Source organism: Hippoglossus hippoglossus, chromosome 9 (genome assembly GCF_009819705.1).
Source record: "Hippoglossus hippoglossus isolate fHipHip1 chromosome 9, fHipHip1.pri, whole genome shotgun sequence".
Lineage (NCBI taxonomy): Eukaryota > Metazoa > Chordata > Actinopteri > Pleuronectiformes > Pleuronectidae > Hippoglossus > Hippoglossus hippoglossus.
This window is the reverse complement of record NC_047159.1, coordinates 8,802,091-8,813,652: the sequence shown is the minus strand read 5'-3', so window position 1 is coordinate 8,813,652 and position 11,562 is coordinate 8,802,091. Positions and strand designations below refer to the sequence as shown.

General features: G+C 43.0%; 2 protein-coding genes across 3 annotated transcripts; one reads left to right on the top strand and one right to left on the bottom strand.

Moving 5' to 3' along the window:
* Positions 1-48: 48 nt before the first annotated feature.
* Positions 49-3,311, bottom strand: zgc:103482 (uncharacterized protein LOC450001 homolog). Of its 2 annotated transcripts, none has more exons than XM_034596600.1 (8): positions 2,917-3,311; positions 1,916-2,072; positions 1,630-1,770; positions 1,477-1,548; positions 1,321-1,398; positions 930-1,104; positions 525-716; positions 49-281 (listed from the first exon to the last, which is right to left on the bottom strand). In XM_034596600.1, exons 1-8 carry the CDS (start codon positions 3,173-3,175, stop codon positions 216-218), a joined length of 1,140 nt encoding a protein of 379 aa, XP_034452491.1. In that variant the 5' UTR covers positions 3,176-3,311; the 3' UTR covers positions 49-215. The 2 variants fall into 2 exon arrangements, with proteins under 2 accessions (XP_034452491.1, XP_034452492.1); XM_034596601.1 differs by having other exon boundaries at positions 1,651-1,770.
* Positions 3,312-6,354: 3,043 nt separating this feature from the next.
* znf367 (zinc finger protein 367) lies at positions 6,355-11,499 on the top strand. Its single transcript, XM_034596604.1, has 5 exons — positions 6,355-6,908; positions 7,736-7,886; positions 8,140-8,259; positions 8,651-8,789; positions 8,901-11,499. Exons 1-5 carry the CDS (start codon positions 6,630-6,632, stop codon positions 9,160-9,162), a joined length of 951 nt encoding a protein of 316 aa, XP_034452495.1. The 5' UTR covers positions 6,355-6,629; the 3' UTR covers positions 9,163-11,499.
* The last annotated feature ends 63 nt before the right edge of the window (positions 11,500-11,562 follow it).

The following is an 11,562-nucleotide window of genomic DNA, read 5'->3' as shown; positions in this document are numbered from 1 at the left end:
ACTCAAGTAGTTTCAGTGTAGTGGATAAAAAAACACTTCAAACGGGTCCTAGATAAACTTGCCATATTATTTATTCTCCAGGAATCAAACTCTTGAATAGTGCAATAGAACCCCAAACCTTAAGAACAGCAGGGACTTGAAAACAGTGTTGTCAAGCAAGTGAGAAGTGCAACAAATTCTCCCCGCAGGAGCTGAATGAAGACGAGTGTGTTCAGTTATCTTCCTGTTGGAAGAGCAGGGAAGTCTTCTGGGTCGTCCGGGTTAGGAGCCAGATCATCCTCCTGATAGGAGAACAGACATTAACAACTCAAGATCAGATTTTTACATCAGTTCCTAATATTCTGGTTGATTCTGTTGATTATTTAACACAGTGCAAGACAAGTACACTGGGTTTTACTGTTTACCAGCAAACAGTCTGCCAATATATAAAATGGCAAAAGTAAATATCAAAAACGTTAAACATCTATAAAGACTATGTAGTTTTAACTGTTCCTTCCATCTCAACACATTAGTTGAGAGCATACCTTCTCCAATATGGGTTTAGGTCTCTCTGGGCGATTGGTCATGCCACCTCGAGCTCCTCTTCCTCGCCCCCCACGGGTGGGCCGACCAAGACTCCCGAAGTTGATGTCCAGAAGAGAGGTGATGTCATTCACAGACCGACGGAGGAAGTTGCCTTCATCCTCTATCTCCTCCACAGGGGGGGCCTTGAGGTTCTGAAGATTGGAGGCAAAGGCAAACATAGTCGGAAACTTGGTTGAACCTGACATGTCAAGCTAAACTCAATATCTCCTTCTGCCATCATGTAAAGTGTGATTCAAAGTCATTTCTGAAGGATTTGTTTGGAAGCAACATCACAGAAAGATGAGCTTTAAGTCACGGCTCGACTTTCTTGTGAGTGGGTTCTATGAAGTGTTTTACATCCTCACCTCCAGGTGCTTTGACTGGTGGATGACTTTGGCTTTGGAGGGAATCTTGTTCTCCGTTTTGCGGATATTAAACTCCGCCTTTGGACGACTTATCTCCTGCATGGCCTTCCACTCGTCCAGGGTCATCTCCATGGCAACTTGGACCACCATCTCTCCATCCTCCTCTTCCGTTGCTCTTTAATAATTGGGTTAAATAGCAAAAAGAGGGTCGAATCCATTTTGAAAACATTATCATAAGCAACAAATTTATCTAAAATACAAAATATGAAACCGGCAGACATATTGTACTTTTCATTAACAAACCTTAAAATTTACAAAATACAAAATAATATATTTAACAGCTGAACTGATGACGTGTCAATTTGAAAAGAAGTTCATGTGCATTACTCACGGATTCTGATTTTCACCCACAGTTATTTGGGCCTCCTCTGCTTTGACTGGAGCATCAGATGACACCTCCATCAGTTCACTACAAAATAAGGGACATGGAGAAACAGTTACACGTCTGTATTGTGTTGTAATTCCCATGTTTCAAAAGTTCTCCGACCTTGTGGCCTCTTCAACACAGCCCCAGTTCCAGGGTCCTCTGCCTCCTCTCTTCTCCTCAGGAGATATTCCTCTGCAATGAACGTTAGATCAGTCATTAATACAGCGTGAGGGAGCGTGAGCTTTTTAACTGGACAGCTGAAACAATGCTTACGTTCCATTGTGTCGATCATATTCTCTCTTGCCCCTCAGGTTGAAGTTGTCTAGGTTCCTTGTGTATCCTCCACCTCGTGCTCCTCTCCTGTCTCTGGCCCCTCCTCTGCCCCTGAGGTCAGAGTCTGCATAAGAGGAAGGCCTGAGGGACAATCAGATTCAAAAGTCAGCTCCTACATTTCCCAACCAGCTGAGGGAGTATTGCTCAAGACATTGTCACCGGTTGTGTGTTGTCTGCACCGTCTCTTACTGATATGCAAGATCTGTTCTCGTATGAAAAAACTTACTTTGCGATGGAATACTCCTGTGGCCTCTCCTCCTGGTTGGCCCTGCGCTCCCCAGCAACACCTCTCTTCATGCCCCTCTGAGCCTCCTCTCTGTCCTCTCGGGTCTCCGCCACTGGTCCAGGACGAGCTTGTTGCTGCTGCTGCTGCTGCTTTTGGACTGAGGACAGAAAGTCAAGTCAATGTGATATTTAACTGAGGTGTCTTATCACTTTCCCCCCCCTATTGGTTTGTGAACTATTTGACAATCTAAGATTATGACACGTCTGGTCCAGCAAATAAAGTCAAAATACTTCCCTTGATGGAAGTGGAACCAATTATCAACTGGAACTGTACTTTGTAGAGTGTAAACTCATGCTGAGGCCCCAATGGGCCCCTAATGAAACCACATTGAAATTCTGGATTTCTATTTGGATCTCTTTTCGGTGGAGGTAGTAAAGTTCACCTATTACAATCTACAATCCTCCAACAAGTTGAATCTTCTGGTGGCTTTTGTCCTCCTCCACTGGGAGCTGCTGAAACCAGCTCATGCAGCCTGTACAATGCTATATTTTTTATTCTTTCAATATTTGTAAAGTTTTGTTCTGATATTTTTACATCTTGAATAGTTCGCTATGTGCCTGATACCTTGCTGCTGGAAAAGGAATTCTCCAGTTTGGGATCATTAAAGTTTAAAGATTTAAAATAGAGAGAAATATTCAGTCTACTGCTGACTATTTTAAAGCTCTTCTGCAAAATGAAAAAAAAAAAAAACTGGGTCTGATAGCAAATAAAAGAAAACTGAGAATCCCAGTCACATTGAGAATTAGCATATAACCTCACAATCTGTATTAGCTTTGTGTTTGTAGAGTATATTCATACTTTTACAAACGAATTTGAATGTGCTGTGAATCATCACCCAGACACGTGCACACCGGCCTCTCCTGGCTCAGGTGCCCGGTCTCGAAGCCCCAGCAGCGGGCAGACCCGTCAGGACTCGGGGTGTGGTGCGGTGTGGAGCTCACCTGGAGCTGGCTCCTGAAGCCCCGGGCCTCTGGGGACCCTCCTGTCCTTCTGGGACTCCTTCTGCCCGGGTTTCTTCTGCTTGCCTTTCCTCTCATCATCCTCCTGCTTCTTCTTCTTCTTCTCCTTCTCCACTGCCCGGATCATGTCGAACGGGTCCGCGTCGTCGTCCAGGAGTTCCCCGAACCTGTTCGCCACCACGCACCCGTAGGCGTCCGGCAGCATTTTAGCCAGAGTGTCGCCGGGGAGAGAGGAAGACATGAGTTCAGACTCCAGCCGCCTCCTCTTCTTCTCTCTGTGCGTGAACTAGTAGCTGTAAGAAAACTCCAGAATCCAGCGGAGCCGCGGACTGACCAGTCAACTTCAAGCACAGCGGCCTCTATTTAAAATGTTTGCACGTGTGGTGCACGTCCAAGCGAAGACACGCCCCCCTGCTCATCAATAGGCTGTTAACCAATCAGTATTCATGCAGGAGATTCGGTTCAAGTCCTCGACCAATCAAGGTGCGTTATTCTCTGCTGAGTCAGGAAGTGCTGCTGCAGTACAGTTACTTTAAGTTTATTAAAACCTAAAGTCTATGATTAAAAACATAATATGGAAAAATGCATTTATTCATCAGAGGTTTAGCTAATTTGGCATTAGCTAATATTACTCGAGTACTTATGTCTGTTGGCGAGCTAGCTATCGTTTAAGGTCATTTAAGCGTTTTGTATGTGGCTGAGAGAAACGCACTGCAAATTAAGAAAACAACAGGAAGTTATTGAAGTCTGCTGCTCGTCAGTGGTGATTGGACTTCACAAAGCACTGAACTACAGTCCAGTTAGCAAAACCAGTTCATAATGACGCATTACGCTGCATTTCACGCATGCTAACACCGTGGTAAAACATCCACAGACAGTATTTGTCTGTGCTATGTGTGCGACACATTTTATGAAAGAAGTGCTGATAAAAAACGTATTCACGCAATATTATGTGAATACTTATATCTGCTGGCTAGCTGGATAACATTTAAGGTAATTAAAGCCCTTTGGGTTCGGATTGGGCTCCAATACTGTCACAGTGACTGCTTTATTTAGCACATTTAAAAATAAAAATGGAAAAATGGAAATATAACATATGTACATCACTTAACTAAGCAATACAAATTTTTCTTTAATTAGCAAAATAGTTTTTTTCTCTGGCTTGGATGGGTTTTCCATATTTGTCTAAGGTCGAGGTCACAGCATGGAATCAAAGTGGGAAATACATTGAAAGCACATATACATACATATGCAATTGAGATGGTCTTTACGTTATACATCCAACATATATTAAAAAAATAACCTTATGAATGCATGTATATTGCATTGCATACACAGATGTATGTATTCTAAGTGTAAAATTACATTAACATACCTCAGATCTGTGTCACTCTCACTAGCTGGATGAGTCAGGATATATCTTGCACAATGGAACTTAGCACCATCTAGTGGTCAGCATAGAAAATGCCAAGCTACTGTGTCAACATAAAGGGACGTTGGGGGACTGTGTTTGCATTGCTTACCAAAATAGTCACATTCAGCATGACGTGTAAATATGGTAAATAATTATTTATTATTTATTATAAAATATGAGAAGATTATATTCAAATTGTTCTGGACGATTCACATTAAACCAGAACAAGATTCAATACACTCTATTGGAGTTTCTTTTTTAGGTTAGTGTGAGGGAGCAAGAGAGAAAGAGAGAGAGAGAGAGAGAGAGTGAGAGACCACAGGCAATGAGGCAGTCACATAAAAACCAACAGAAAGGCTTCTGTTGCACCGCAGCGAAGAACTGGAACCACTCACTGGACCCTATGACTACACACTTTATTCATATGGGCTCCTTTTCCTATTGGACGAGAAAGCGCCAATAGATGACATCATACATTCTGAAGTTCTGAATCACAGCCTGTGTAGATAGAAAACTTTTCTTTTATTAGAAATGTTTGGAAAAGCACAATATTTACTGCTTCGATGGATCTACATGCAAAAAATAGGGTTGAATTGTGTTTTTTCTTAATTATTTAATGGTGGCAGCCAACATCAAAGGGCACTCATTATCCTGGAGCGTGGATCATTTACCTCGTGGAAACAAATAAAAACTGTAATAATTAATCTAGTTCCTCTCAAGAAAACTACTACACTGTTACAACTCCCTAACTGTCCATGACTGAGTTTATGTTAATACTTGATCCTTTCAATCCCTGCCTTTATACTGCCTCTCTTCCTGAAAAATACTTTTGTACTTTAAGCACTGACATAATACGTCATCTGTTTGACAGACAAGAGAGATAATTTACCTAATAGAATTATATTTCATCTAATCTAATGTGTTCCACTCTCAATCGTGTTATTATGTTTTCCTCTGTTACTTCCACTGGTCTCATAGCCCCACCCCTCCAGCATTATGTTTTTGTTATAGTTGCTCATTTTACTTCTGCTTGGATGAATGACATTTCAATGGTATTTTACTGTTTCACCTTTAAGAGTGTATCTGCAAATGGATTCCCTCCCCCTGGAACCCACATGAATAAACAGATCACTTTAGTTCATCCTGAATGCCGTTACTTTTTAATTTCTTGAGTCCGCTGTAGTCTGAGAAGAGAAAAACTGTTAGTGATAGTGAAACTGAATGTGGGTTTAAATTAAAAATGGCCTTTAACCTGTTTTATCCACAGTAAAGCTGTTTCATCGCACCTCAACAAAGTCATGGATCTTAAAACTAAATTGTGAATTGCATTTGGATGTTTATCAACAATTTATAAAAACTGCTAAATTAACTTTTATTCACTGTTTGACACTTTTGTTGATATGACACATTTCCAGTGTCTTTGATCTTGACTCATAAATAAATTATATTATATATTATATTATAACAGTCAATAGAATAACCATATCAGAGGCTGTACACTAATTCAATATATGTATAATCTTTCAAACACGGTTTCTGTGTCTTGTCTGAAGTCACACAGTCCATCCATTGTTCCTCCCTGTGGCGATTACGTAACTTTGGCGCCTCTGAGCCACCGTTTCCTTTCCCTTTAAATTGAGCAAAAAATCTAATAACATAAACAGACTCCTCAGCGCGGGAACGGACCATCTGCTCGTCCGCGGTGTGAAATCACCCGCCCTGCGCTCCCATTGGCTCCACCGCGGGTTAACATGCTCTCCGCGTGTCCTCATTGGCCAGCCTCCACGTCAGTCTGCGAGAGCGCGCGTTGAATGTTCAAATCTCATTGGACCAAAACGTCTCGACCAATCACAAGCACGTGGCAGGATTTCTGCGCCTCCCATTGGTTTCACGGTCTTTTCTACGCGGAGGTAGACAGCCGCTGTCATTGGTTGGTTGTCACGCCTGCAAACATGTGGGTTGGGATCCTCGCAGCTGATTGGTCGGCGGGCCTCTCAGGCGCGCTTTTGCAACGCGGGATCAGGCAGCTGCGGGCGCACATTTCAGATCAGATGAAGGAAACTTACAGTCATGATCAATTCTCACTGTATCTACTGAGGAGCATCTGCACATCAAAGGCTTCTCTCTGACTCCTCTTCGGAAATGAAGGACGTTTTCACCCCGGATTGAGAAGCCGCCATATTTAAGACTTTTATTTTTTTGTGATTATTATCATTTTTAACCCGCGGTGACTCTTTGCTGATTCGCTCTGTGGCGTCTGTAACACGGCGATTTGGACACGATGGCCGAAAACAAGCACCCGCACGTTGTTTTCTGCAACGACTCGCCCAAACGAGTGCTGGTGTCTGTCATCAAGACCACCCCGATCAAGCCCAGGAAAGCGGAGGCGATGACGCCCACCAGCCCCGGCTTCAGCGACTTCATGGTGTACCCGTGGAAGTGGGGGGAGAACGCCCACAATGTGACTCTGAGCCCGGGATCTGTGAGCGGCGCTTCGTCCCCCACCGGCACCCAGACAGCCGGAGAGGGGGACACAGCCCCGTCACCGGAGCAGATCAAGGTAAACAAGCTCCTCTGAAGCGATCAAAGCGCGGTGGGATCTCTCTATGGCCAGTCTGTGGGAGTGACAGCAGTTTGCTCCACACCGAGCAGCTTTAAAAGGGTTCGGTTACATTCTTGTTGTTTGAGGTGGATGACAACACTGTAATACACGTTTAACAACAGTTTTAACTTTTAACAACATTCAAATAGTTACATTAGGTCTCTAGAGAGAGAGAGAGAGAGAGAGAGAGAAAGAGAGCATGAGAGCATGCGTGAGGATCTTTCCAATCCATTCTAAACCGAATCACTATATTTATATAATAGAAAAGCAGAATTAACTTTTTAAGATGAGACTCTTTGAGATGTTGAAGTGCTGTTTTTGGCTCAATATGGCTGAAATGGTGAGTCATTTAAAAAAAACGCCCGCGCATTAGGGTGTGACACGATGGATTTTAAACCCCAGTCACTTCCGGGTTCTGGAGCAGCTGCTCATGACGTCGATCAGCGCGCCAAAAGTGTACCGGATGTGAATGAAGGATAATGAACAACCGTGCCACAGTGTAACACGTGACACCATACAATGAAACAGTGACTGATGTTGTGTTACATTGTATCAAATGAGTAATGAAACCACATATATATGTAATACAAGTAGTATTACGTGTCAGTACATATCATCCTCTCAGAGCTTATTTCATACTGTAGGTTTATTTTACTATATTAAGTCATAAGGATGAAAAACACCAGTCTGCCAAATCATGTGCTGGGTCTGCTGCTGTCCTGGCCAATAGGAACAAAGTGTTTTTAAGGGTTTAATTAAGTCATTGTGTGTATTTTTGTGTTCAGGATGGTATCCGCAGAGGTCGTCCACGGGCTGACACCGTCCGCGAGCTGATCAACGAGGGCGAGACCTCATCCAGCCGCATCCGCTGCAACATCTGCAACCGAGTGTTTCCCAGAGAGAAGTCTCTCCAGGCCCATAAGAGGACACACACAGGTGAGAGAGAGAGACTCGAGGCAGCTGTATTTGTCATAAACAAAGGTATCATGTGTTGGCTTATTATAAGGAACATGGTGTAAAAAGTAAAACGTCAAAGCAGATGTGAGTAGTATGCTGAGCAGGAAGGGGCGTATCATCATCCTGAATTTTAAGGCTTTAGTGCTGATGTATTAAATGTTTAGTGCATGTGTACAGACTTGCTTGACATTGCAGTGCTGTTACCATAACAATCTCCTGTTTACCCCCCCAGGAGAGAGGCCGTATCTCTGTGACTACCCTAACTGTGGGAAGGCGTTTGTCCAGAGTGGTCAGCTGAAGACGCACCAGCGCCTGCACACCGGGGAAAAACCCTTTGTCTGCTCAGAGAAAGGTAGATAAAAAAAAAAAGAGAAACTAAATGCAGCATTATTTACTCAAAGTGGAACTTTAAAGGTCTTTCACTTTTGAGGTACTTTCCAATGATAAGAAATGAAGAAATGTCTCAGTGAATGGGGCTGTTTAAAATTTAAACCGACTGAGTTTGGAAAGTACCTGAGAAACACAGTGTAACTGTACTAGCTGCAAATCAACCGTGGAATTGTCAGACTCAACAACAATACAACTTATTCATTGTTATCACTTTCCCTTCAAAAACACCAATCCCTTGTTACAATGTTAATATATTACTGTGTAGTTATGATGGCAGTAAACCGCAAAAAGGTCATGCATTACGTCATTTAATGGCTCAGTGCTCTTGTTCACACCTGCTGCTTTCTCCACAGGATGTGCCAATCGGTTCACTCATGCCAACCGTCACTGCCCCAAGCATCCGTTCTCCCGTCTGAAGAGGGAGGAGCCAAAGGAGGGTCAGGGGAAGGCCCAGTCTGTGGATAACAAGGCTGTGGCAGAGTGGCTGGCCAAGTAAGTGGTTGCACAGGACTGCATACACTGTGAACAGATGAACTCAGCCACAGTTTCAGAAGGAACTTCATGTTATGTATATGTTAAGTTAATGTTCTCTGTCCTGCGTAGGTACTGGCGAACCCGCGAGCAGCGTGCCCCCACGACCACCAAGGGGAAGCCGCAGGGCAAGGGGATGGCAGAGGACCAGGAGCAGCAGGATCCCATGGAGTTTCTCCAGTCGGACGAAGAGAACGAGGAAGAGGAAGAGGCCGTGGAGGAGGAGAAGAAGGGGAGCCAGGGTGGAGCCGCCAAGCGCCGTCTCCAGGAGCAACGGGAGCGTCTCCACGGCGCTCTGGCACTCATCGAGCTGGCCAACAACCTGTCTCCCTGAACACCCGCCCACCTCCTGGTTCTGGACTCCCCTTTCCCTCCCATTCCCAACCCGTCTTCCTGCAAAGCGTGCTGTAGCTAAAAAAAAGAAATCGTTCATAAACGCAGATCAAAGACTAGTTTAGTTCTATCAGGAGGTGAAACCAGACTTGGAGGAAGATTTAGCCTGAGATCAGTTTTATGCACAGCATCATGTAAACCCCCCCCCCCCCTCTCACAGCACCAGGAAGGCACAAGCTAAAGCACCTTATTCATCTTACATTTTATTCCTTTAGGCTGCTATAATTGTAGATTTGACTATATGAAGAATGTCTTTCTTTCTTCTTGTCTTCTACAGGCAAAGAAAGAGAACCTGTTATCTTTTTAATTGGTTTTGTTTGCACTTTGATGGTAACGAGTTTTTTTAAGTATATTATGAGTGTAAGAGAGTGTGTATGAATGATGTATATATGGAGTAAGCTCAGACGGACAGAAGAATACAGGGTGTGGTCAAACTTAGGATCGTGTTAAAGTTGCATTTTGACAACCTCTCGCCGTGCTCCCAGGTTTCATAAGTAGGACTTCAGATCGTTTTAGCCTCACTGGTTCATTTACTCTAACAATGTGGGGAGCAAAGGCTGAGAAAAGGAGATTCAAAATAAGTCAGTGGAGCGACTATAAGGGCCCGGTCACACATCAGCGAACGGTTCAGTGGCGAACCTCCACCTCCACCTGTTCACTTCTAATCTGTCCGAACAAGGGGTGAATCAAACATTAGTTTCCTGTGCTGAGGCACATCGCAGCGAGGCTCCACATTTCAGCTTCGGTGAACTTTGACCCGCGATATTCACTTAACATTTGCGTATGTGTAACCGTGCCCGAAAAAGATGGACGACAGGTCTTCACTTCTTCCCACTAGCGGAATCTCCCAAAAGCACTTGAACAATCATCAGTGTGATTAAAAACTACCTAAAATGACAAACAATCTTTGAGAAAACTACTTGACGTCTACTTTGTTTTTTATAGATTGGTCCAAGTCCCATCTGCTAACATGGAACAGGTTGGCTTTATGACCTGTAGCGGAGTCAGCCACCAGGGGGCACTTAGAAAGATTTGGCTTCACTTTTGGGGAGTGGTCATGTTGTCCATCTTTATAAAGACCATGTGACGTGGTCATTTTTTATATGTGAATGAGGGGTGATCATTGCAAGCCTAATCCACAGGTCTGCTCAGGCAACAATTCAAACGTTTACGTTTTACATCCGACGGCCTTCTTACTACCTTCTGGATCGAGCTGATTATTATTCTACAAAAAGTGTTATTTTTATGAACAAGCCTTCTTTCCATTTTAACAACCGTTTCCTCGCAGATACAAGGAGTGTGTGTGTAAAACCTGCAGTGGCCAAAACTCATTTTCCAACCAGTCAGCAGATGTTCAATAATGGTCGCCTTTTATATTAAAAGGTGGCAGATCAATTGTGATTCAGAATCATGGAAGTGTTTGGTGAACCCATGTCATCTCATTTCAAAGTTTAAATTATGAGGTATTTATTTGACCGTATATATATATATTTTTTCTTTTTATGGCTCACATTTTGTTCATATGTTCGAGAACGCTCTATAATCATTCGATGCATAAAGGGAAATCCTCCAACTTCTCCAAAACGTCCCAATCAAGTACATTCAGAGATCACACTGATTTCTTTGGATGAAGCACTTACTTAGTCTTGGATTAAGCTTGCAATGCACTGAAGATTAGATCTGTTGTACGTGTCCAGGAACGTGGCGCCCGCTTTTTCATGAACTGATTCATGTAGTGCTGTTTTTTCTTTTTGTCTACTAATGCAACACTACATCCTTCAACACTGTATGATGCCTCTCATTACTGCCCCGCCGCTGGTTGTTTGGAGGAAACCTGTCACTAGCTGTGATGTTTGAATCAGTTTTTTATTTTATTTTTTTTCGATTTTTAAAAATGACCCTCGTGCAGTTACAGTGAAACTGGAAGGCAAATTTGTAAATTGTTGATAATCAAAACGCCAAATGATTTATTGTACCCAGTCATAGTATATTTTGAAGCATTTCTAACCCGTAGTCTATTTTGTGGTTCGAGAAGATTATGGCATTTAATATATACAGGACGTGTTTGTTAGAATATTGAGTGTGCACAATTTACAGAGAGCTTTGAAGTTGAACTCTTAGTTTCCGCTAACATCCTCCTGACAGTTTCCATGTTTGTGACATGTATAGAGTGATCCTGCTTCGCTTGGTAGATATTTTACACAGATTTCTCTGACTGTCCACATTGTTCTATAAATTGTTGGTTTTCAATAAACATTCACTGAAGTTGACCCAGAAATTCGATGCTCTCCATGTCAGTTTGTTTGTGTTTTAGTAGTGGAATCAAATAGATAACAGGAGT